General features: G+C 41.6%; 1 protein-coding gene and 1 long non-coding RNA gene across 2 annotated transcripts in view; both read left to right on the top strand.

Annotated features, from left to right (window-relative positions):
* The window catches only part of sema5ba (sema domain, seven thrombospondin repeats (type 1 and type 1-like), transmembrane domain (TM) and short cytoplasmic domain, (semaphorin) 5Ba), a 216,325-nt gene that overhangs the window by 159,335 nt on the left and 35,657 nt on the right, over window positions 1-21,333 (top strand). Inside the window, exons 10-12 of the mRNA XM_088010933.1 lie at window positions 7,399-7,534; window positions 11,169-11,376; window positions 11,461-11,668. Coding sequence (XP_087867059.1) covers window positions 7,399-7,534; window positions 11,169-11,376; window positions 11,461-11,668 — 552 coding nt within the window. The remainder of the gene's footprint in view (window positions 1-7,398; window positions 7,535-11,168; window positions 11,377-11,460; window positions 11,669-21,333) is intronic.
* On the top strand, window positions 2,292-3,950 carry LOC148160439 (uncharacterized). The gene is made up of 2 exons (XR_015764874.1): window positions 2,292-2,666; window positions 2,904-3,950. It is a non-coding gene; the product is annotated as an uncharacterized LOC148160439 (long non-coding RNA).

Here is a 21,333-nt window from a genome sequence, read left to right as displayed (position 1 = left end):
AATTGAAGCTAAAGTTAACAGCGAGCCTTTAGTTCAACAGCAGGCCTGACCAGAGTAGCTGAGTAGTTTATGGGTAAATCATAATAAAAATAAATAGGTAAAAATGCCAAGTTTTGACCAAAAACTGCATCTCTGCCTCGACTTTCACTTTGTTTTATTTTTTTTCCTGATCGTTAAACCGATCAGGTCTGTATTCTGTTGTGTGGCCGTATTGTTTAGTCGATGCTGCTGACTCAGTCTGGCTGTATATCGACCTGTATTGTTTTGTAGTGTAAAAATATGTATGGCTAATCCCGGCAGCCTCTGTTCAGTTTCTGTTCCCTGCAGCCTCGTGGCTCTGCTGAGTGGGCCTTTTTTTACTGTCTTTTCTGCTGTAATGGTGGGATTTCACTGAGGTTGAGATATTGGCCTTAATGTGGATCTTAGCTGCTGCCTTTTCCCCAAAAAATATAATATACAGCAGCGAGAAAATATAGATGAAACGTATCAGCAGTGATGTAAATATGAAAAAGTTCTAATCAAAAAATTCAAGTCAAATCAGAAGAACTAAAATGCATGAAGACAAAAAACCACGAGGCTTATTACAGAAAAAATAGAATAATGAAACTGTTCTGCAGCACATGCCATGATGAAGTACAGTCAATATATAAAAATCAACATATAACAATTAAAAGTTAAAGACTTTGTCTCAAGAGATGCTCCAAATGCAGAACAAGGAGCTCTGCTCCTCTTTGACCTGTGTGTCCCTGATGCTGAACCCAACAGAAATAGGAAATAAACGAGAAAATCAAGAAACAGAGAGAAAAACTGAATGGCCAATGGTTACCTGTGGAGTGGGGATCTGATTAATAGATGCAAAACAGGTGAGACTAATTATTGGATGATAAACGCCTGAAGGAGAACCGCTAGCTATACAGATCCGTTCAGCAAATTAGAACTTATTTCAAGAATTTTATAACTAATTTACACCTAATATGTGTATTAATTACATACAGTTGGATGTTTGAATAATTGTAATGATTTTTCCACTTATTACTCATATAAGCTTGACATTTAAAATTAAAAATTATTACATGAGACCAATAAAACACATTTAATTTGCTTAATGTGAAGTGGGTTGTCAGGTTTCCAAAGCTGTTTTCAATCTGAGAAATGAGCCTCATCGGAACGCATGTTCACATTTGACTATGACTGCAGACAAGGACCAGGAAACACAACGAAGGGGGAAATAAACTCTGCTCTTTTAGACAAAATCTAGAGTACAGTTCGACGTCTGTGGGAGAAATTGCAGTTACCGATTTGTCCAAAATGATCGCGCTTAAGCTACTTCTCAAAGACAAACGAGCAACTTTTTATTCTGTAGATGTGCAAAACCGATAGAAAAATACCTCCAATAAACTCGCAGTTGTAGTTGCAAGAAATGTGGTTCTGCAAAATGTTGTGTCAAATAATGATGCTCGTCACATCTTCAGGTCTTTACCTGGAATTAAAAAAAAACATTTTCCTTCGGCTGCCCTCTTCTGTGCTGTGTTGTGTTTTTTTGTCTGCTTCATAAAATCCCAATAAAATACGTCAAAATTTATGATTTCAACTTGAAAAATCTAAAAAAAACAAACTAAAGAATCATTATTTTTAATCTTTCAAGGGATTTACGTGGGATTGAGACGATCCGTGGCGAAGCAAAGCGGCCTCTTGTTTTAGTTTAAAAAGTCTCTCTGGTGAACGGATCATTACAGGTTTTTGCCGAGGCTTCGTTACTCGTCTAACTCTCTTTATTTCCTAACGCTCTGAGATTCGTCTACTGTGAAATCACCCATCACTGCCGAGTCGAATAGTTGGAATAGGTCTGTGGGTTTCTTAGAATTGATAAATGTTGTAAAAAAAAATGTGTGAATACAACTTCATATTTAATTTCCTGGAACAGCTGGCTCTTCAAACAGAAGTAAACAGTGAATGTATCGGGGGACTATTTTCATTAGTGAATAAATTCTCATCAGGTCCTCTAATTACTGCTCCTGGCAGCAGGGCCGCGAGAGCAGGGATGGAGTCAAAATAGACTTTGCTGCTTGTGCAGACGTGTGTGTGCGTGTGTGTGTGTGTGTGTGTGTGTGTGTGTGTGTGTGTGTGTGTGTGTGTGTGTGTGTGTGTGCTGATTGTGATAAAGGGTTTGTTTGGCTCGGTGGAGTCCTGTGGCTCAGATGAATAATATAGCTCAGATTCTCTTGCAGTGCTTCTTAATTAGGTCAGTTCACTGTTGGTTCGGGTCTATCAAGTGTTTGGCTAATAGAGCTTTGGAGCGTGACGTCACTGCTCTAGTCGGAGGGGTATCAGCGCCATCTTAGGGGTCCATAGACAACAGTCTCGCAGTATAAAAAAAAACAGTCTCGCAGATTTTTTCAATCCAAGTTACTTAAAATAATTTAGCTATGGTACGAACTTGCTACGTTATTGTCTGTAATGTCCGATCACACGACTGAAACGGTAAAAGGATATAAGACGGACTTTGGTTTCACTATTATCCTGCTTGGAAACAACGTGAGGAGGCTAAGCTATCGGTGCTAACGAAAAGAAGACGAATGTCCTGGTATCAGCGGTGACACGTCTTGATATCACGTTCTCCAAAATCCCCAGATACCTACAAGTTTCCTCCAGACATTTCCTTTCTGGTGAGTGTCTAAATTTGCTTTGTTGGTTTTGTGTCATAATGTTGTTCTATGATTTTGTCCGAGTGTTCTTACGTTCAGTTTCTGTTGTTTAGCTCGGGCTAATATTGTTTATGTAGCATAGTCCGAGTTTTGTCAGTGGACATCGAGGTTATTACATTATTGTGAAGTAAACTATTTTACTAGTGTTATCAAATGTACAGCTTTAATAGCGATGTGTTCTGATATGTCCTCTTAAAGGCAAACCGACGTATGAAATGGATGAGCTCAATCCTGACTGGGGTCCAGCGCTGAATGTGGGTCACTGCGAGGTAAACGCCACAACATCGGACCGACATGGGCGTCAATTAAAGAGGCGATACAGCAAAACCATCAACAGGTTACTGAGACTGATTTCATTATTTACCCCAGAAGAGATAAATAATGAAAACACAGTAGCAGAGGCAACAGAAGAGGAGCAAGTTGGAGAGGCTGAGGAGGAAGGAACCCCAGCAGAGGAGCTCAGCAAGGCTGCAGACTCTGAAGAGGAACAGGAACCATTTGTGTTGAAATACAGTTGGAAGTGGCTGTTCTCTCATTTAATAATTTAATGTATTAAACATTCATGAATCGTTTGATTCAAGCACTTCAAGTTGCATGTAAACGTGAAGAAAAGAATCACATTTTAAGTAACAATTTGATATTTAAATATTCAAGTAATAAACATACATGTAATGAGATTATATTTTTAAATAAATATTTTATGTGATTAAAGGAAACAATTATATAATCAGACATCTGTCAAGACACTGGGTTTTTGGGTTTGTTTTGCTTTTCATTTTATTAACTTTGTGTTTCAATTCACTTAAGTGGTTCATGGTATTTAGTGTAGTTAGAATAATATTATTGCTTTTCCTTGTTTGTCTGAGTCCATGTCAAGCCTTCTTTAATGACTATTCTATTTTATCCTTCTAGTTATTTCTTATTTCAGCCTCCCTGCAGGGTTTCTAGTAATGTTTATTTCTTAATTTGATCACCATAGGTTCAGTTATTGTTCCATGTCTGAGTCTGTATCTTTCTGTGTCATTCTAGTTGGGTTATTTCTTTGTTTAGATCTTCTAGTTTCTCTTGCTCTGTGTTCCTTAGTTCTTATTGTTAGATCAGCCTTGTTTCTACATCCACATAAAGTAAGTCCACTGCCTGCTGCATTTGTGTCCACCGCCACATCATGACACAAACCAGATGAAAGAGCCCATCTTTAAACATTTAATGTGTAATTAAACAATAAAGGTGACAAATTTTATGAAATAGACCACACTTTGATAAATATTTGTTGTATTTAACATATTTCAGGTAAGTGAACATGTAATGACATAGATCCTGGCCTAGAATTTTATGCAATTGAACATTACAGGTAACAAGTGATGATCATCTGAGGTAATACATTTTATGAATTTTCTTTTTTTTTAAATATAATTCTGGTTAAAAAAGGGGTCAAAATGGAATAAAAATATGCCTAATCTATAGTTTAATAGAATAATTGTACACAGATTTTGAGTTAATAGGTTACATGACCTACAAGCTAAGAAAAATAAAAAATTTTGACTGCAGAAATAGCTAAAAAATATATAAAAGGTGTTCAGATGTAATAAAGGTGAGTGTGCCTCATCTATACAATCTAGTAGAACAATTTCAAGCAGATTGAGTTAATGGGACACAATTTGGAAGCTACTGAAGAAAACATTTAATATTAAAATTATTGAATATGACTTAAAATTTTAATAGAAGATAGTGTGCCTCGTGTAATAGCATGAATGTCCACTTTTTGGTATCAGTTGGTCACAAGACAAAGCATTTATGCACAGGAGTGTTCGGAAATTGACAGCAGCAATGTGAAACTCCGAGCGCTTGTGGAGAGACTTAAGAACAGCTGGCCGAAATTAGCGTTCATAAATCGGATCAACCTTGAGCTGAACGTCTCTTACTCCGTGGAGCTCGGTTTATCCAGTATCCAACTTGAAAACAACTTTACTGCGGTTGGTAACACAATGAAAACACCGGTGTTCTGAATAGTTTGTTTTGGTCTGTGGACCCCAGACATGGCGCCGAGCAACGAAAACGTCATATCCTGTGACGTCAACTCCAAAGCTCTATAGTAGGAAAAAATATGAAACATCAACAGCCTCGCCCTGTGAAGAAAGTCAAAGTACTCCAGCATAAACAGGCGTCGGGATTAGCTTTCAAAAGATTTCAACAACTGAGAGAAGATGGCACATAACGCTACACTCATCATAACTTCTATTTCAACTAATCCTAAACCCATCCGTCCAGATGTTTTATTGTTGTTTGTGTACCAGTACACACTTAATATAGACACACATTGATGCACTTAAGAATATGCCTCCCATTGTAAACTGGTTTTAAATATCACACACTCGTTGGTGACCGTGACGATGGGTGTTGTGGAGAGTGGTCCTTTCTCCATTTAGCCTCCAGAAGAGGCAGTGAGATGAATTCCATTTATTAAGATGAAAATACAAGATCTAACAGATCCTTGTCCCTTAGTGGGGGCAGGAGGGCTGCTGGTGCCTCTCCAGCGAACGTTTTGGGCGAGAGGCGGGGTCACCCTGGACAGGTCGCCGGTCTGTCGCAGGGCAACACAGAGACACACAACCATGCATGCACACCTAGGGAGAATTTAGAGAGACCAATTAACCTGACAGTCATGTTTTTGGGCTGTGGGAGGAAACCGGAGAACCCAGAGAGAACCCACCATGCACCATGCAGAAAGACCCCAGGCTGGGAATCGAAACCTTCTTGCTGCAAGGCAACAGCTCTACCAGCTGCGCCACTGTGCAGCCCTCTAAAATACACTATTATCAAACTATTGTATCTGACAATAATTTGTAGTTCTCTGTGTTGAGGACATGCAGTGGCTCAGTTGGACCGACAGGAAGCAGAAGAAGAGCATCTTCCCACATGATGACAGCGCGGTCCCTGCAGCGCTGGGCCCCGGAGAGCTGCAGAGTACAGCAACCAACGCAGCAGATGTCAAACAGCTTTTCCATCACTTTCCCTGACTTTTAAGCCGACTCCAGCCATATGGGTGGCATCCATTAGTGCAATTGACTGTATTTCCTTCAGCGCACCCTTTGCTCTGCTCTCCTGACATCGTGCGCGGCAACCCGCTGTCAGAGAAGTCCTCCTAAATAATCTGGACGGTGTCAGACTCTGCGAGGCAGAAATGTAAGAAGCCGCAGCTAAAGTTCAACCCACAAGCCTGGAGTTTCGCTCCCTGTAATGTCAAACTGTCTCTTTGAGTTTGTGAATGTGCAAAACTGTAGTAGCCATCCTCTCCCCAAACCCCAGGGCGGCAACGTCTTATTTTCCTGATGTTTCCCTTCGGATGGGATATGCTTGTTGTCAGTTTGCCACAGAGATTCGCTCAACTTTAAACCTCTCTCTCTCTGCCTCTCTCGCTCGTCTCGATCAGAGCCATCGGACCAAAGTGTGGAAGAAACTCACTTTTTCATTAAAAGTCTGGAGGCTGCGTTGCTCCGTAGCCTGGGAGTCGGCGAATGAGCCTGTTTGACTTCCCTCTGTGTTGAGCCGGAGCTCATTTAGAGCTCCACGGCACTTTCCTACCCGGCGCCTTAGTTGCTTCTCAGACCTGAGGAGGATCTCACCTTTCAAAGCAAAGAAGAACAAAACAAATCAGCGTTGACTCAAAAACATCTCGTAAAGCCAGTGTATGAAGGTTGTAACCAAGTCTTAGACATTTTCCTTCTGTACGTTGCACTTTTTATTCCCGGTGTTGGATATACAGCTGAGCTCACGTCTAATTTTTAAGGGATTTTCTACTTTTCTTAAAGCTGATTTTCATTGGCTGTTGAAGAAGAATGGTTATTGTTGTTGATATTTAGCTTAAATGTCATGAAGTAGGAAATCTTGAACTTTAACCTTTTAAATGATTGGCAAAATACACACTTGTGTAAAGATATATGTGATCACATCAGTGTTACTGCATGCTCTATAACTCAGGCGTTATAGTCGCACTTTTAGAGGTTCTAAACTTGATATTTATTCATCTTTTTCCTTTTTCCAAAAGGCTTTGATATTCAAAAAGGTCATCTCATGTTTTGTTTTTATTTATTTATTTATTTTTATATTTGCCTCTCTTACGCCAAAACTCACGCTAGCTAACATAACATTGTTCTCTTCATGTGCTGGACCTTTTTTTCATTTTCTCTGCTTCTGCCTCAATCTTTCATCAAAACATTAGCAGTCAATAAGTAGTGATTTATCAGGCTCTCAGAAGCCAGTCCATGGCAGCAGTCAAACATGTGTGCGTGTGTGTGTGTGTGTGTGTGTGCGTGCGTGTGTGTGTGTGTGTGTGTGTGTGTGTGTGTGTGTGTGTGTGTTTTGTTTGCTCATCATCTGTACAATTTCCTCCAATATCCTCAGCTTAATACCGTCCACTGTCACTGTGCAGCAGCGATAGCATAGATTAGCCTGCAGCAAAGCAAACCAGACACATATCGGCTGTTTAGTGTGGGCATAAAAGATACGGCCTCCATTAGGAGGATGGAAGACGCCGCAGAACGGCTTTCTTACATAGCTGCATTATGCTGATTTCTGATATGCCTTCAAAAACACCCAGCATACGAGCTGCTCTGAATATCGTTTTTGAAATGCATCCCTTTTTTTTTTGTTTGTGTTTTTCTTTTCTTGCTTTCTGTCCCTCTCGCTGCAACAGCAACAGCATCGCAGCCTCCGCAGTGTGTGCCTTCAACCTGAGCGCCATCACCCAAACCTTCAACGGGCCTTTCCGCTCCCAGGAGAATCCCCGCTCCACCTGGCTCCCCACGCCCAACCCCATCCACAACTTCCAGGTTGGTTTCCGCACGCAGTCTCTTCAGGGAGCTTGGTGATAGACACACAGTTGTCATTTCAGTTTCAGCTGGGCACAAGCTGCGACCAGAGAATAACATCTAATAGTAGGTCGCAAGCAAGTTTTAGAGGCTTATCTAACTTGCAAAAAGAATGGTTTAAAATGTTCTTTTTTTTCGTGCTAAGCTGTTAGAAACAATCTCTTGTTCGATTTTAACGTTTCTTCTTTGCAAGTTAGATGAGATTCTGACAGACTGGATGAAAACCAGCAGTAAACTCTAGTCCTGTTGGATTTATGTCTTGGGTTTGACTGAGCCACTCCAACACATGAACATACCTTGATGTAAGTTGTCCTATTGCAGCTCTGATGTGTTTTTAGGGCCGTCGTCTTTCTGGTAGGTAAATATCCATCACAACGCCAAGACTTTTGACGCCTCCAATATGTTTTCTTCCACAGTTGCTCTGTGTCTCCCAAACATGAAAAGATTTCATGTTTCTGGTGTAGAAAAACCTTTCCATACCAAAACACCAGCACCACCATGTCTCCACAGCTTTGTCTCCAGCCCATCGGATGCGTTGCTCTCGAACCCTTTAAAAACAATCTGATTCACAGAACAGCTGTGACATTTACACAGAGATTGAATTGCACACAGGTGAACTAATTCCATCTGTTATTGTTGTATTTAATTTTATTCATGGGTGTCGGTGTAAAGGGGATGGTACATGTAAGCAAGCTTCGCTTTTCAGATGTTTTGTCAGCTTTTCAAAACCTGCATCGTTTCACAATGACGCACAAATCAGTTGTTGGTCTCTCTCATATGATCACAGTTAAATCCACATAAATAAAACGAAATGACCCACAAACTGATTATTACACCAGGAATAATGTATAAGAAAGTCTGATAGAGTTTCAGACTATTTATTTATTTAACAGGGGACTTTAATCACAAAGAAACAGTAAGAATAACAAGATTGTCGTCACACAATGTTTTTAGGTGTGCTTGTGGGGCTGATGACTGTTTTCCAGGGCTGCGTGTTTTAGATGTTTTCCTGCTTAAACATGCATGACTGAGAAGAACGGGCCATTAGCAGGCTCCTGCAGACCTGGAGGAGATAATCACAATGATTGAATCAGATGACTTGGTGCGGGGACGCATCTAAAATATGCAGGACCAGCATGTGAGGATCGGCATCTGTGGGTCACACTCAGACAGTCCCACACGTCACAATTACGCTAAATTAGTTTGATGTCGGTGTAATGGTTTAGTCTGGCATCTCAAATTGGTATGGATGAAGCAGGTTCGTTGATGCATCTGTAATGGGGCTGCAGCAACAGCTGACACCTGAACTACGACCCCCGAGCCCCAGAGGGGTTGAAAAACGGGGCTTCGTGGATGCAGAGCATGGTCCAAAGACAGGAGAAGTCCATGCCGTCCAGCGATTGTAACGGGCAAGTACAGAAGCGACACAAGCATTTGTAATGTGGAGGAGAGGGGAGCGCTTCATTAGCAGGAGTGGCTAACACTCGCCTCGTGAGTCGCGCGCGGTTTTTCTCTCTGCTTAACCCGTCTGTCTGCTTTCTCATTTTAAGTGTAGTTTGTGGACTATTTTATTTTGAAAATTCATTCATTTTGAGAAATGTCAACTTCCTTCCAGCAAAGACACTTTACACTTGTCTGCAGTTCAGTCATCTGTTACTACAACTGAGCTACCAGCACCGTTCTGTCAAGCCAGACGTTGTGAGACGTCAGTCGGACTCGGTTCGCTTGTTTGTTGTTGATGCTTGAAGCACGCAGTGCGGTGAGTTGTAGGTAACCAGGACAACCAGGAGAGTTTGAGTCGTACGAGTTTTTTCCTGTGAATCGAGTGGAGTGGATTCATTTGTGAACCAATAGAAACGGCGCTGGGGATGCAATATTTTATACTAAATGTGTGGGGGATCCAAAGGAATATTGTTCAAATGTGTAGGGAGGGAAACGTCATTCATAATAATTGCAATGCCCATGGGCAGAGATCACAACTCCAGCTTCTCTGTGAATGACTTTTTATGAACATCTGACCAGATGGAGACTCGAAGAGGAGCAGCAAAAGCAAATGAGGTAGATTAGCAGGGCTTGCCAACAATCCATGGGGTCGTCCGGCATATGTTGCTGCAGAAAATTGTTTCTGCTGCCAGGAAACGGAGCTGCTAGCTGAGACGGTCATACATGAGTCAGAGGTTCAAAGGTCATCAGATCCATCTTAAGACTGACTTACAAGACCTAAAATTACCTTTTAAAGTTATTTTAAGACTTAAAAGTCTTAAAACTTTTACATTTGAAGACTTTTAAGTCGTTGAAGTTACGTGGATTAATGCGTTATGACAATGTTTAATTTCTCTTTGGGACAAACCCAAACTGGTTCCCGACACATTAGATATGACATCAGTTTCTTAGAGGTACTTTTCTGTTTTTATTTTAGGAATTTTAGGTGATCCTATCTTGTGACCACTTGTGTTTTCCCATCTTGATGAGGAATTAAATCTGCTTTAATGACTACTTTTTTTTTTCTAATAATTGTATTGTAGTTTTCTTTGCTTATTGTTGTCATTGTATTTGTATTTGTTTGTTTTTAGTGAGACAAATGTTCCTTTTGCTCAGGGACAGTGGATGGAAATGACCTATTTGCCTAATTCTGGTGCATAATGTTCATTAATGTGCATTGTCCCTGTTATACATATTAATTCATTTAAAATGTCAAACTATTTTCTTGTTTGAACTTAATTAGATTGAGAGTTCTCCTTTTGAACTACAACAGAGGACATAGGAACTGCATCAACAATATACTTCTCTAAGGTTCCTGTCATGACGGAGTCGTTAATTATTTATTGTTGGTTAATTATTTATTGTTGCTAAATAAATGTAGTACAGCTACTTTAAATTATTACTAATAGGAAGCCTAAATGATTATGGGCTTGACTTTCGAAGCAGACTGTAGCATCAGCTCTGAACACAGCCGGTGGGTCTGGCTTTTGTAAAATAGCGTTCTTCCTTTAAATCAGGGGTTTCTAAAGGGCTGCCAACATTTCCAAATCGACAATGTTCCTTTCCTGGCAGAGACAGAAACTCTAAAGGATTAATGCTCTTCTTCACTCACCGTTCCTGTTATCTGTTATCTCTTGCTGTCTTGCAGCCTGAATGAATTTCAGATATCTCTCCACAGGTATTGTTTCCTTTAAAATAGTTTCAAATACAGTATAAACCATGTGATAGTTGATGGATGACTGATCTTAAAGGTTCACGTTTTTCAGTTTCTGACTGTCTGGTCAATAGTCAAGAAAAAAAATAAGGGCTGAAATCATTTTTGGTGCATCTCTGGTCTGCAATATTTATTTCACATAGTATCTTAAAAAATCAGAACATTTTTCTCAACCACAAAGCAATTTTTGCTACAAACCCTTTTTTTTCATCATATTTGTCTTTAAAGGATAAAAGTGAAATAAAAACGTGTTTATGATGAAGCTCCAGCAGCTGCATGGTTTCCTCGAAAATCAACCGTCAAGAACATGGCTTCGTACATTTATAATTTAAATAAATCTTGTTTTCTCGTTTGCTTTGCAGTCCTTCATGCATCTGATCTGTGTTTTCCCCTCTGCAGTGTGGCACCATAAACGACAAAGGTCCCAACGAGGGTTTGACGGAGCGCAGCCTTCAGGACGCGCAGCGGCTCTACCTGATGAACGACGTGGTGCAGCCAGAGTCCGTGGATCCTCTCGTCATGCAGGACGACGTCCGCTTCTCTAACCTGGTCGTGGACATCGTCCAGGGCATGGACACTCTTTTCCACGTCATGTACATCAGCACAGGTTTGGTTTGTCTCCGATCGGATTATGTTTTGGCCTAAAAGAAAAGCTTGACTTTTCTTTTTGTTTTCTGTTGTTTTTGTCCAGAATATGGCACCATCCTAAAGGCTCTGGCCACGCCCAACAAAAACCTGCAGGGTTGCTACCTGGAGGAGATGGAGCTGCATCCAGCCGGTGTCCGAGAGCCGATCCTGAGCCTTCAGATCCTGCACAGCGACAGGTCGCTCTTCGTTGGCCTTAAAGACAGAGTCCTGAAGATCCCCCTCGAGAGGTGTTCCTCCTACAGAACCGAGACGTGAGTAGAGCATCAGGTCTAAAACGTTCGGGACGTTGCAGAGTTACTGGATGCCTTCGTCCGGCCCTGTCACGTATATAAAAGACCTTGGAGCATTAAGCTCTTTAGCCTCAACCGTTATCAGTTGTATCTCCAAATATGAGCTTTAGAAATCATGTTAATACTTATATATAGTTACAGATTCTGTTTTCTGAAGAAAATGATTATGTTCTTACATAGATCAATGCATTTTGCTCCTGGGAAAAATCTTAATTATTGAAAAACTGATTGAAACCAACACACGCACGCACGCACACACACACAGTGGATGAAGCAGCAGATCACTGTGTTAGCACATTTTCTCTTTTTCTTTGTTATTGTCTGTGGAGATTTGGTTTATGCTTAGATGTTTGCTAACATAGTCTTCTATAATTTAGTAAGCATTTTGTTTAATTGTGTTTTTACTCCATGATTCTTTACTTTCCTGGTTCGTTTCTGGTTTTAGTTGTGCAGATTAGCCTCTCTGGTTATTGAGCCTTTTGTCTAAAACAAATAAAACCTGTTGAGAAATAGTCTGACCTGGATGGTTCAGCTGTTGTTGCGGACCAGACATCTGCTTACTAAATGTGATCTCGCCCTTATCTATATTTTGTCACACCATAGCCTGTTGTTGTTTCCCAGGCGCCAGACAACCTGTCAGTTTTTGCAAAAGCTGAAGAATCTAAACGGGACTCCATCTTGTTTTCATTGTTTTGTTTTATGCTCCAGGTTTTCCCTGTGTTGGTTTGGACTCTGTTGGGAGTCGTGGTTGGTGTTTTCTTCTAATACATGTTCTTGACTTGCCTGGTCACTTTCACTCGATTACATATTTAGTCTCTTCTTGTGATTATCTATGCTCAGTTTAGTTTTCATAGTGTTTACGAGTGCTACGGCTGTTCATGCTTCGTTCCACATTCAGTTAATCAAGCGGCTCCTTTATGCCAGTAGCCATCCTCCCTCTGTGTGTGTTCCTTCCCGGTTTGTTCGGTCCTTGTCAGATCTTTTTGTCATGCAGTGACGTCTTCCCAGCTGCTCCACCGTGACCCTGACCTCCACGCTCCACCTCAAAACATGGTGGCATTAGAATAATTACCAAAGACATTTGGTGTAATAACATAAGTGAATTTAATTATTTGTGAGATTTCAACATTTTAACGTTTGTTTATCACTGCAATTTGTCAACAATACTTGATCAGCAAAGAGGTCCGTGCGTTGGTTATCTCTGGGGACTCCAGTTTCCTCTCACTGCCAGACGTTATGAGTCAGGTTAAGCAGTCTGTCTATAAAACACTTTGGTGTGAATGTGTGTATGATTGTTTGCTGCTTTGTGACGGACTGGCATCCTGCCATGGGTTTATTCCACCTCTCCACCTCAGCGAGAGACGGGCCTCGACAACCCCAACCCTCTCACAGACAAGCTGGCAGCGCCGTGGGTCAATTAGCAGAACTCCTCTTCATTAATAAGCTTACAGCTCATAGCAGCCTCCATAACTCACTTCCACATCCTGTCTTACCGCTGGCAGTGCTGGACGTCTTTAGCAAATAAAATCCCGGATCTGACTTTTAGAACCAGCATTTAGGCCGCGCACTGAGGCTCGACCAAAACGTTTCCATCTCACGCCGCCGTTCGGCGTTCGTGTTTTTAATCCTTAGTTTATACATTTGGGGAGTTGATTTATTTCAACCTGCTCGGCCTACAGCTGAAGGCAATTAACTGTCTGCAACAGGGATTAATGTCCGGAAGACATCGCCGATAATCATTAAAGTCCTTATGGTACCAGACAAACGACGAGGGCGGTATCTCCTTCGGCTCATTAGAGAAAATAAATTAGAAATAAATTTGTTGTGCTTTTGCTGTAATGAAGTCCAGAAAAGTACAAAGAAGAGACTTTTTCTTTTTTTTTCCCTGTTTGCCGTTGTTTGAAGCCACTTCTCAGACTGATAAACAAGAACGAGAGTACTCAGTGAATCTTCAGCTCCGCTGTCATTTATATGAAAATCCCTTTGCTGTGGATGAGCAGAGGAGGTGAAAGGCTCACTGGCTGTTCCTCCCACTGTCTTTGTCTCATCAGGTCTCTTGATCATGATCTGCAGCTGGCCTCTCAGCTTCGATTTAGCATACAAATAGATGCTAGATGCTAAATCCGCTCGGTGTGTATGTTTGCGTGCGCGTGCTCACGAGAGAAAGTCTGCCGGTTTTGTATTCGGGTTGGTCCTGGACGCATGCTGCAGGTTGCCTTTTCTTTTAGATCTGAACTCTTAAAAACAGGGCCTAGCAGAGGCAGCTACACTTTGAATATCTATCCACCGGACTAGAGGCAGAGAAGGACAGCCATACAGAGACAAAGGGCATTAGCAGCATAAAGAAGCAGAGCCTATACAAGATAATGTGCGCTAAGACAATAAGAAGAGTGAGCCCTTAGGGGCATTAAAGGAAAAGAGGAAGAGATGGAGGGTGTAGGAAAGACAGAATGTCCTTAATCTACTTTGTAACATTCACCTCACCTGTGTGACTCTCTTGCACTTGCAATCGTTGAAATGCACAGCAGCTTAAGGCACGCTGGTCTTCAGAGTACAACAGATGTCAACCTGCCGATCAAGGTGACGGCTGATCGTATTTGGTCAGACTCAAAAGAAAAGAGATGGCTGGGGTAAAATCAGGAGATTGGAGAGGGGAAAGAAAGGATGGATGGATGTGAAAGTGAAGCAACTCACTCAAAGCGTTTGAGTATGAACGGTCTGCCTCCTTTCCTCTGACTCCTCTAACCGCCTCCCTATTAAGGTTACTCGTCTGTAGAAGTGACCTTATTAGATCCCTACAGTGAAATGTAATTTATTGTATAGATCTACTGTTCTATGAAGGCTTCAGAGTTTTGTTAGTGAACAAACATCATCATAAAGACCAAGGAACACAGCAGACAGAGCAGAGAAATAAACGTGGAGAAGGGTTGGGTTATGAAGGCTTGTCCCAAGCTTTGACGATCACACAGATCGCTGTTCTATCTATCCTCTGGAAATAAAAGTAGTATCAGTCACCTTAAACCAACCAAGACATGACCACTAACCTGGCAGGCTGGGGTGTTAATCAGAGAAGCAGCCAAGAAGAACTCGATAACTCTAAAGGAGGTGCAGAGATCCCTCGCTCAGACATCCGTCAGCAGGATAGCAGTTGTTTGGTCGCTCTACAAATCTAACCTTTACAGAAGAGTAGCAAAAAAACAAACCAAAACACGTCATGTTACCAGTTTTGTTACAAGCCAAGAAGGGGAAGAAGTTTCTCTGGTCAGATATGACTGAAGTTTCTGGTCTATGAACAGAATGCAGAGTGAAACACGGTGGTGATGTAGCATGCTGTGGGAATACCTTTCTTAATGGGGCGGAAACAATTATGTGAATCAACTTTTTTGAGCTTTACATTATGTTAGAATGTTATTGCCTCTTTAAAAACATACCCAGAGTGTTTTGCCCTGATTCTTTCATGCACGTTTGAGAAGTCCTTTAATCTCCCATGGCAACCATGCAGCTGAGCAAAACGCTTGGGTGGACCTAGCCCCGCCTTCATTGATGAAGCTCCTCCTTCGAGCTGCAGCTTCCAAGTGTCTGAGCTTCAGCATTGCAGAGCATTGCAGAGCACTGTATCCCATGACTGCCCCACTCGGCTCCTTCAGACTAGCCAGCAGCAATTAGCAGACACCTGGTGGAACATCAGCTGAGCTCATTATAGGAGCTGCTTCTCAGAGCGACACTGGTTAAAAAAACATTGTTAAAGTGTTAATAGAGGATAGATTACTTCTTGAAGGCAAAGTTTTAGAAAGAACCAAACTTTCTTAGAGACAGAGGCCCAATTTCAAGGCGTTAAATTACAAAATCTAATTTCTTTTAAGCCATATTTGATACAGACAGCATTTTTATAACAACTGAAGGTGGCATAGTTACTTTATTGCGCTATAAAGTGATACATAATGCTGCCCCTTTAAGCAGGGATAGAAGATGCTAGAACAGGACAATGAAAACACACAACACACTTGTCTGGTGTTGTGAAATTTATGTTTACGTAGCATAAATCACTGATCGGTAAAGTTGCCGATACAAATCTAACAAGTGAAAGGATTAAAAACTTTGCATTTTCTTCAGCAGCAGCGTTTTCTCGAAAGTTTTCCATGACACACACCTCACCCACGGCAGCAGTGACAGGGCCCGGTCTGATGTTTTCGGCTGACACCTCGCCGCGTTAGCTGTGACTTGACAACATATTATCAGTTCAGCTCCTTTCTCACTTCACCTGTTTCTCCCTCACCTTTCTGCTCCGTGCCGTGGTTCGCTTTGAGTCTCCTCCCCACTGCTGTATCTGCACCGCGCGCACTCTTCCAGGAGACAGACAAACTCCAGAGTCCCGGAGTCAGAAATCCTCATGTGCTCGCAGACCGCGGTGGAGAAGTGCAGAAACGCAGCCGACAGCAGAGCCCACGGTGTAGGCGCAGCAAATGACTGACGCACACAAACACACCTACGCCTGAGACGGAGCAGCAGAGCAGTTCACAGCCTCACTCTGAAGAGGAATGAAATGTTTGCAGACAGATAATGAACATGTGCCTCGTCTCTGATAGCACACAGCTAAGGATGTGTTGTCAGTCATTGATGACGTCCAAAATCCTCAGCTATAGCCTTGGTGTATTTTGTACTTGCTGAGTTGTTAGATATATAAGATGTTTCTCAGAGCAATTTCACCAGACCAGAGGAGGTTTTTCTTCTTCTTCTTTTTTTTTTTCCTTTTGGTAACGTCAGCTGCATTTTGTGCTGTAAAACTTACTGAGTTTCACTGAAAACAACCTTCAAAAGCAAAAAAAAAAAAGGATGGTAGTTCAACTTTTTATGTCCTAAATTTAAAATGTCTGCCTGGATATTTTTGCTTATTTTAACTGTACGCAGTTCTTTAAATGTCCCGTGAGTAAATATATTTGCCCATTTATCCATAACAACTGGAACTTTCAATATCTACCGAGTTATTTTCTCAATTTATCCTCTATTAAGAGTGTTTCATCAGATTAATTTCACTTCCTGCTTCGACGGGGGTGAAATTACCGTAATAACCCGATATTGACTGGAAAGCTCAACGTCTCCCCTTTCAGAAACCGTTGGCATTTTTCAGATAGCGCAGCGTGTGGTGGAAAAACAGAACTGCAAATTCTACTGGACCGCCGGCGCTACGTTCAGGGCTTAAAGGTTTAAAGGGTTTAAAGTAAACGTTTGCATGAACTGCTTTAGCGTTTTTGTGGTTGGAGTAGCTCTAGGAAGGTAGTAACCCTCTTTGGTGTTGGTCACTGACAAGCCATTAGAATCAGCCTTGAGCATCATCTAATCATCACTCCAAAATTCCTGGAAGGTCTTTTTCAGATTACAGGAAATGAGCTAAAAACTCACATTCCAGTAGAAATTATTGCTGCTGTGAAGTCCTGACTTTGCTGAGATCAGTGGCTTATAAAAGTCATGCATCTCACAACATCAAATTCTGCATGTATCATATCTTTCCAAAAAAGCTGCAGAGAGCTTAGGTGGGCAGGAAGACGTTTCTTTTAACATTTTCAAGGACAAAGCAAAGCCGAAACCGTCTGATTTTAAACAGTAGTGACACGACCTAAAAGGATTTCAGGTAGTTTGCCGTAACATTTTCTGCTGCACAGTGTTTCTTTGATTCAAAGGAACAGAAAGTCATAAAAATACATAAAAAGCGAACTTATCTTAACCTGGTAGCTGTCAGGGTTTTTTTTTGTTGTTTTTTTTAAAAATCTTGTTGTTTAATCCTGCAGACATTATTACTGTAGGAGATATTATACAATTCTGAGCTGAAAGAGAAAAATACTACCTGCCTTGCCAAGCACCGACGAGAGCAGATGTCGGCAACAATTTCCTCTTTTCAGTTCGCCGATATTCAGTCGTTTCTCCGGGGACGCGCGGCTCAGACTTATTTGGACAAAGACCCACCTACTGTTTCACTTAATTCAGCTCCTGTTATTGTGCTGCTGTCTGAATGAGCTGAATGGGTTTCCGCCCGGCTCGTCTGCATTGTGTGCGGTCGTCCTGCCTAAATGAAGACATACGGCGTCTCCGTTCGCACACTGAGGAACAGCTGGATGTTCTCCGCGGCTTTTAAATCCGTCAGCAGCTGAAGGGCAGCCAGCCACACACGTCGTCCTCTCCACCAGCAAAACACTTCGGCCGCATTAAGGTGACATTATTCACAGGCGAGCTGCTTTGTTTTGAAGAGCCGGGTGAGTTTTGATAGACTGTAGTGTACGTACCTTGTCAGTCAGACATTTACACCATCATTGTCGACAAAATGTCATAGTGATTTGAGGCTTTTAAAGTTGTTTTCCTTCCAAGTGGAATGATTGTGGAACAAAAAACATGACATTGTTGATGTCAGAGTTTGTTTAATTTAGTTGATTTCCTGTCATATATTTTAATGTGAGCTTCAAATCCTGTTGGAATATTTGAGGAAAAAAGTTGAAGAAAATTATCAATTTCCCTCTTCCTTATTATCTCTTTGTGTTTCCTGAACATAATACATTGGTACCACTAGAGAGTAACAACCCACAGCATGATGCTCCCACTACCATGCAGGAAAGTTGGCCAACTGTTGCTAAGTATGAAAGTTTCACTTTGAGGCCAAGTACCTTTATCTTTGCTTCGTCCGACTGTAAAGGGTAGTCACCTTAGAAGGCCATCTTGGAGCAGGTACGTCTTTCTTGGTCAGTAATGAGGCTGTAACCATTCTAGTACCTCAATTATTACAATTCCTCGAGGAAAATGTATCTGCCTTGAAGCATTGTTAAATTATGTTTTATTATTTAGCGCACCGCGTTCCGGCCGGGTGGTTATTTGTGTTGGGTGGTGCTCTCACTTCCACCTATGAGTTGTTGCTAAGTGCTAGCAGCATAACGTCCAATTTTCCAGGTTTTTATCTGTTTTTGGGGGGTGGGAGGGGCAAATAAGCGTTCTTAAATTGACTGGCACAATGCTAGAAGTACGACGACCTTTCTGCTCCTGGAGCTGCCTGGTGGCCGGGTCAAAGCGGACGGTGGGAAGAGCGCTGCTGTTTGGTTGGGAAATCTCTCTCTCTCTCTTTCTCTCTCTCTCTCTCTCTCCCTTTCTCTCTCTTCCTCTCTCTCTCTCCCTTTCTCTCTCTCTCTTCCTCTCTCTCTCTCTCTCTCCCTTTCTCTCTCTCTCTTCCTCTCTCTCTCTCTCTCTCTGTCTCTCTCTCTCCCTCTCTCTCTCTCTCCCTTTCTCTCTCTCTCTCTCTCTCTCTCTCTCCCTCTCTCTCTCCCTCTCTCTCTCTCCTCCTGATTACTCGATTAGATAATCGAGTCATCGACAGTAAGAATAATCGACAGAGTACTCGATTACTGAAACATTATTTCACAACAGCCCTATTTAGTAACTTCTTCTATGGTGATGTCAAACTTGCTTCACCGAGTGAAAGTAAACTTGCGTTTCATCAGCTTCCAGGTTATGTCAAGGTCCTCTTTCTTCTGGTTGGTTCTCGACCATCTTGCCTGACTTCCTGTTGTCTGACGCTGACAGTTTGGGTCAGATGGTTGGTTGGTGTTTGAGACGGCGATCCCTCAAGTCTGTTTGCCGACTCATAGCTTAGTATATTAAAAGTCGCTGTTATCTTTAGCAATGCCAGCAAGCCTTACAGACCACAGAGTGGAGATTTGCATCATCCTTTTTAACTCAAGTGTATTTTCTTCCGCTGCTAAACCTCTTTATCTGCCACTGATTTGTATCCTCTTAGTGGCAGCTTGCAGACAAATGGTCCAGCTTGTGGGTTTGTGTGTGTACGCTGTGTGAACATAACTGTGTGTATTTGTTCTTTATTTGTGGTAATTACATTTGACCTGGCCAATTGGCACCTCTGGCTAACAGCACCACTCTGTCCTCCACGCAGCTCCTATCTCTCCATCTCACTCTGTTAGCTAAGTGATTTATTTTGGGCTCAGTTGTTTGCTGGTGCTGTGATGCTGACTGCGCTCATCAGATCTTTTACTTCACTTCACTTTCATTGTCTGGTAAAAATCCAACACAAGTGTGAGTGGAATATTTGTCCCACCAGATCTAATTAGCGGAGGTCAAACTGGTTTTGCAAGGATCCATGTTAGAATATGTAATTACTATTAAAACTAGGGCAGTCATAGCTATAATGCATTAATGCTTGCGGTTTATTACATGATACAGATTGATCGCACTACCTATTTTGACCTTGAAGACGCTCTCCCACGTAGAGTTGTTTTGTTCGAAGCGGCGCGTTATACGGTCTTGTACTGCGGTCGACAATACATTAACTTTACGTGATTTTTGCACATTCTCTCTGCTCCTTCCTGTCAGATTATAGTCAGATGGAGGCCGCTGGCACCAAAACAAAACAAACACAGTGAAGGACGTTTGGATAAAACCAAGATAGCATGTAGCCGGCTTATTGAAGAAAATCCAGTTTGTAGTTAATATTTCTGAATTAAGCTTGAAACAAAATTGCTTTTCTTTAACCTTCCTGAATATGAAAACCTGGAGAATTGAGATGTCTGGTTATTGAGACAATAAGACATTTTTTAAAACTTTTTTTTTGCATTTTTACATTTCAAGATCCCAAAGTTAAGCATATTGATTAATGGTGATTAATCACAGTGTTAGAGTGCAATTAATCTGATTTTTAATGGATTGACAGTACTCATTAAAACCTAAATTTAACCACCATACACTACCGTATGCACTGAAACTCTGCGGCCATCGGTTCTGGTTCCTGTGCCTGTTGAACAGAAACCAGGACTCTGGTTTTGGTAAAACTCTGCTCCCGAAAGGGAGAGGCTGAAATAAATGAATGAAAGCAGCCATAGCCTCTGTCTGTCCTCCTTCCTCTCCAATGACAACCTGGGCGATGTTGTTTGTGGAGTTATTTTATTCATTTAAAGGAGTTTGCTGATAATAGCAATGTGAAGCTCAGCCGGTGATCCAGTCATTCTGCTAACAAACAGGCAGTACTTATTTAAGGACATAGATTCAAAAAATGCTGGCTATAGTGCGTTCCTCTCGGAGTAAAATGGTTCGTTCCAGACATTGTTAAATGAATACTGTAGATTAAATTTGATTGGACAAGGGTAGCATAAAGAGAAGCAGAACATTAAAGGACACTTAGAAGACCTCGCATGCTTTGAAATGGAAGCAGGCGCCAGAAAATGTGAAAGAAAACTGAAAACTTCTATGATAATGGATTGAAGAGTAACAAAAGTGGCAAAAAGTCAGCCAATAATCAGATTCGCCGAAGCCAAACAATCAGCACGAACCCACTGCAACGTCCAATTGTTGAACAAACAATGTAGGCTTAAAGGGATTATGCATCACCAAGGAACACAATGACCGGCCGAAGAAATGGAGCAGCATTTTGTCGAGCTATAAAACCAATATTTTGCATCCCATCCACTGTGAAGCTCTCTGGCTCAGGCTCTGTGGGGTAAAGATGCTTCTTATGCTATTTTGTTGGGCCTATTAAAACCAAACCAGAGATCACAGATCAGTTTGAATACATCTAAATGCTCGAAGGAGGACATGGCCTTCATATTGGCTTAACAGCATGTGTGCAGCTTCTTAGTTCC

Source organism: Poecilia mexicana, unplaced genomic scaffold, assembly GCF_051168715.1.
Source record: "Poecilia mexicana isolate PSO_F unplaced genomic scaffold, ASM5116871v1 scaffold_2, whole genome shotgun sequence".
NCBI lineage: Eukaryota > Metazoa > Chordata > Actinopteri > Cyprinodontiformes > Poeciliidae > Poecilia > Poecilia mexicana.
This window is presented reverse-complemented; position numbering and strand designations above follow the sequence as displayed.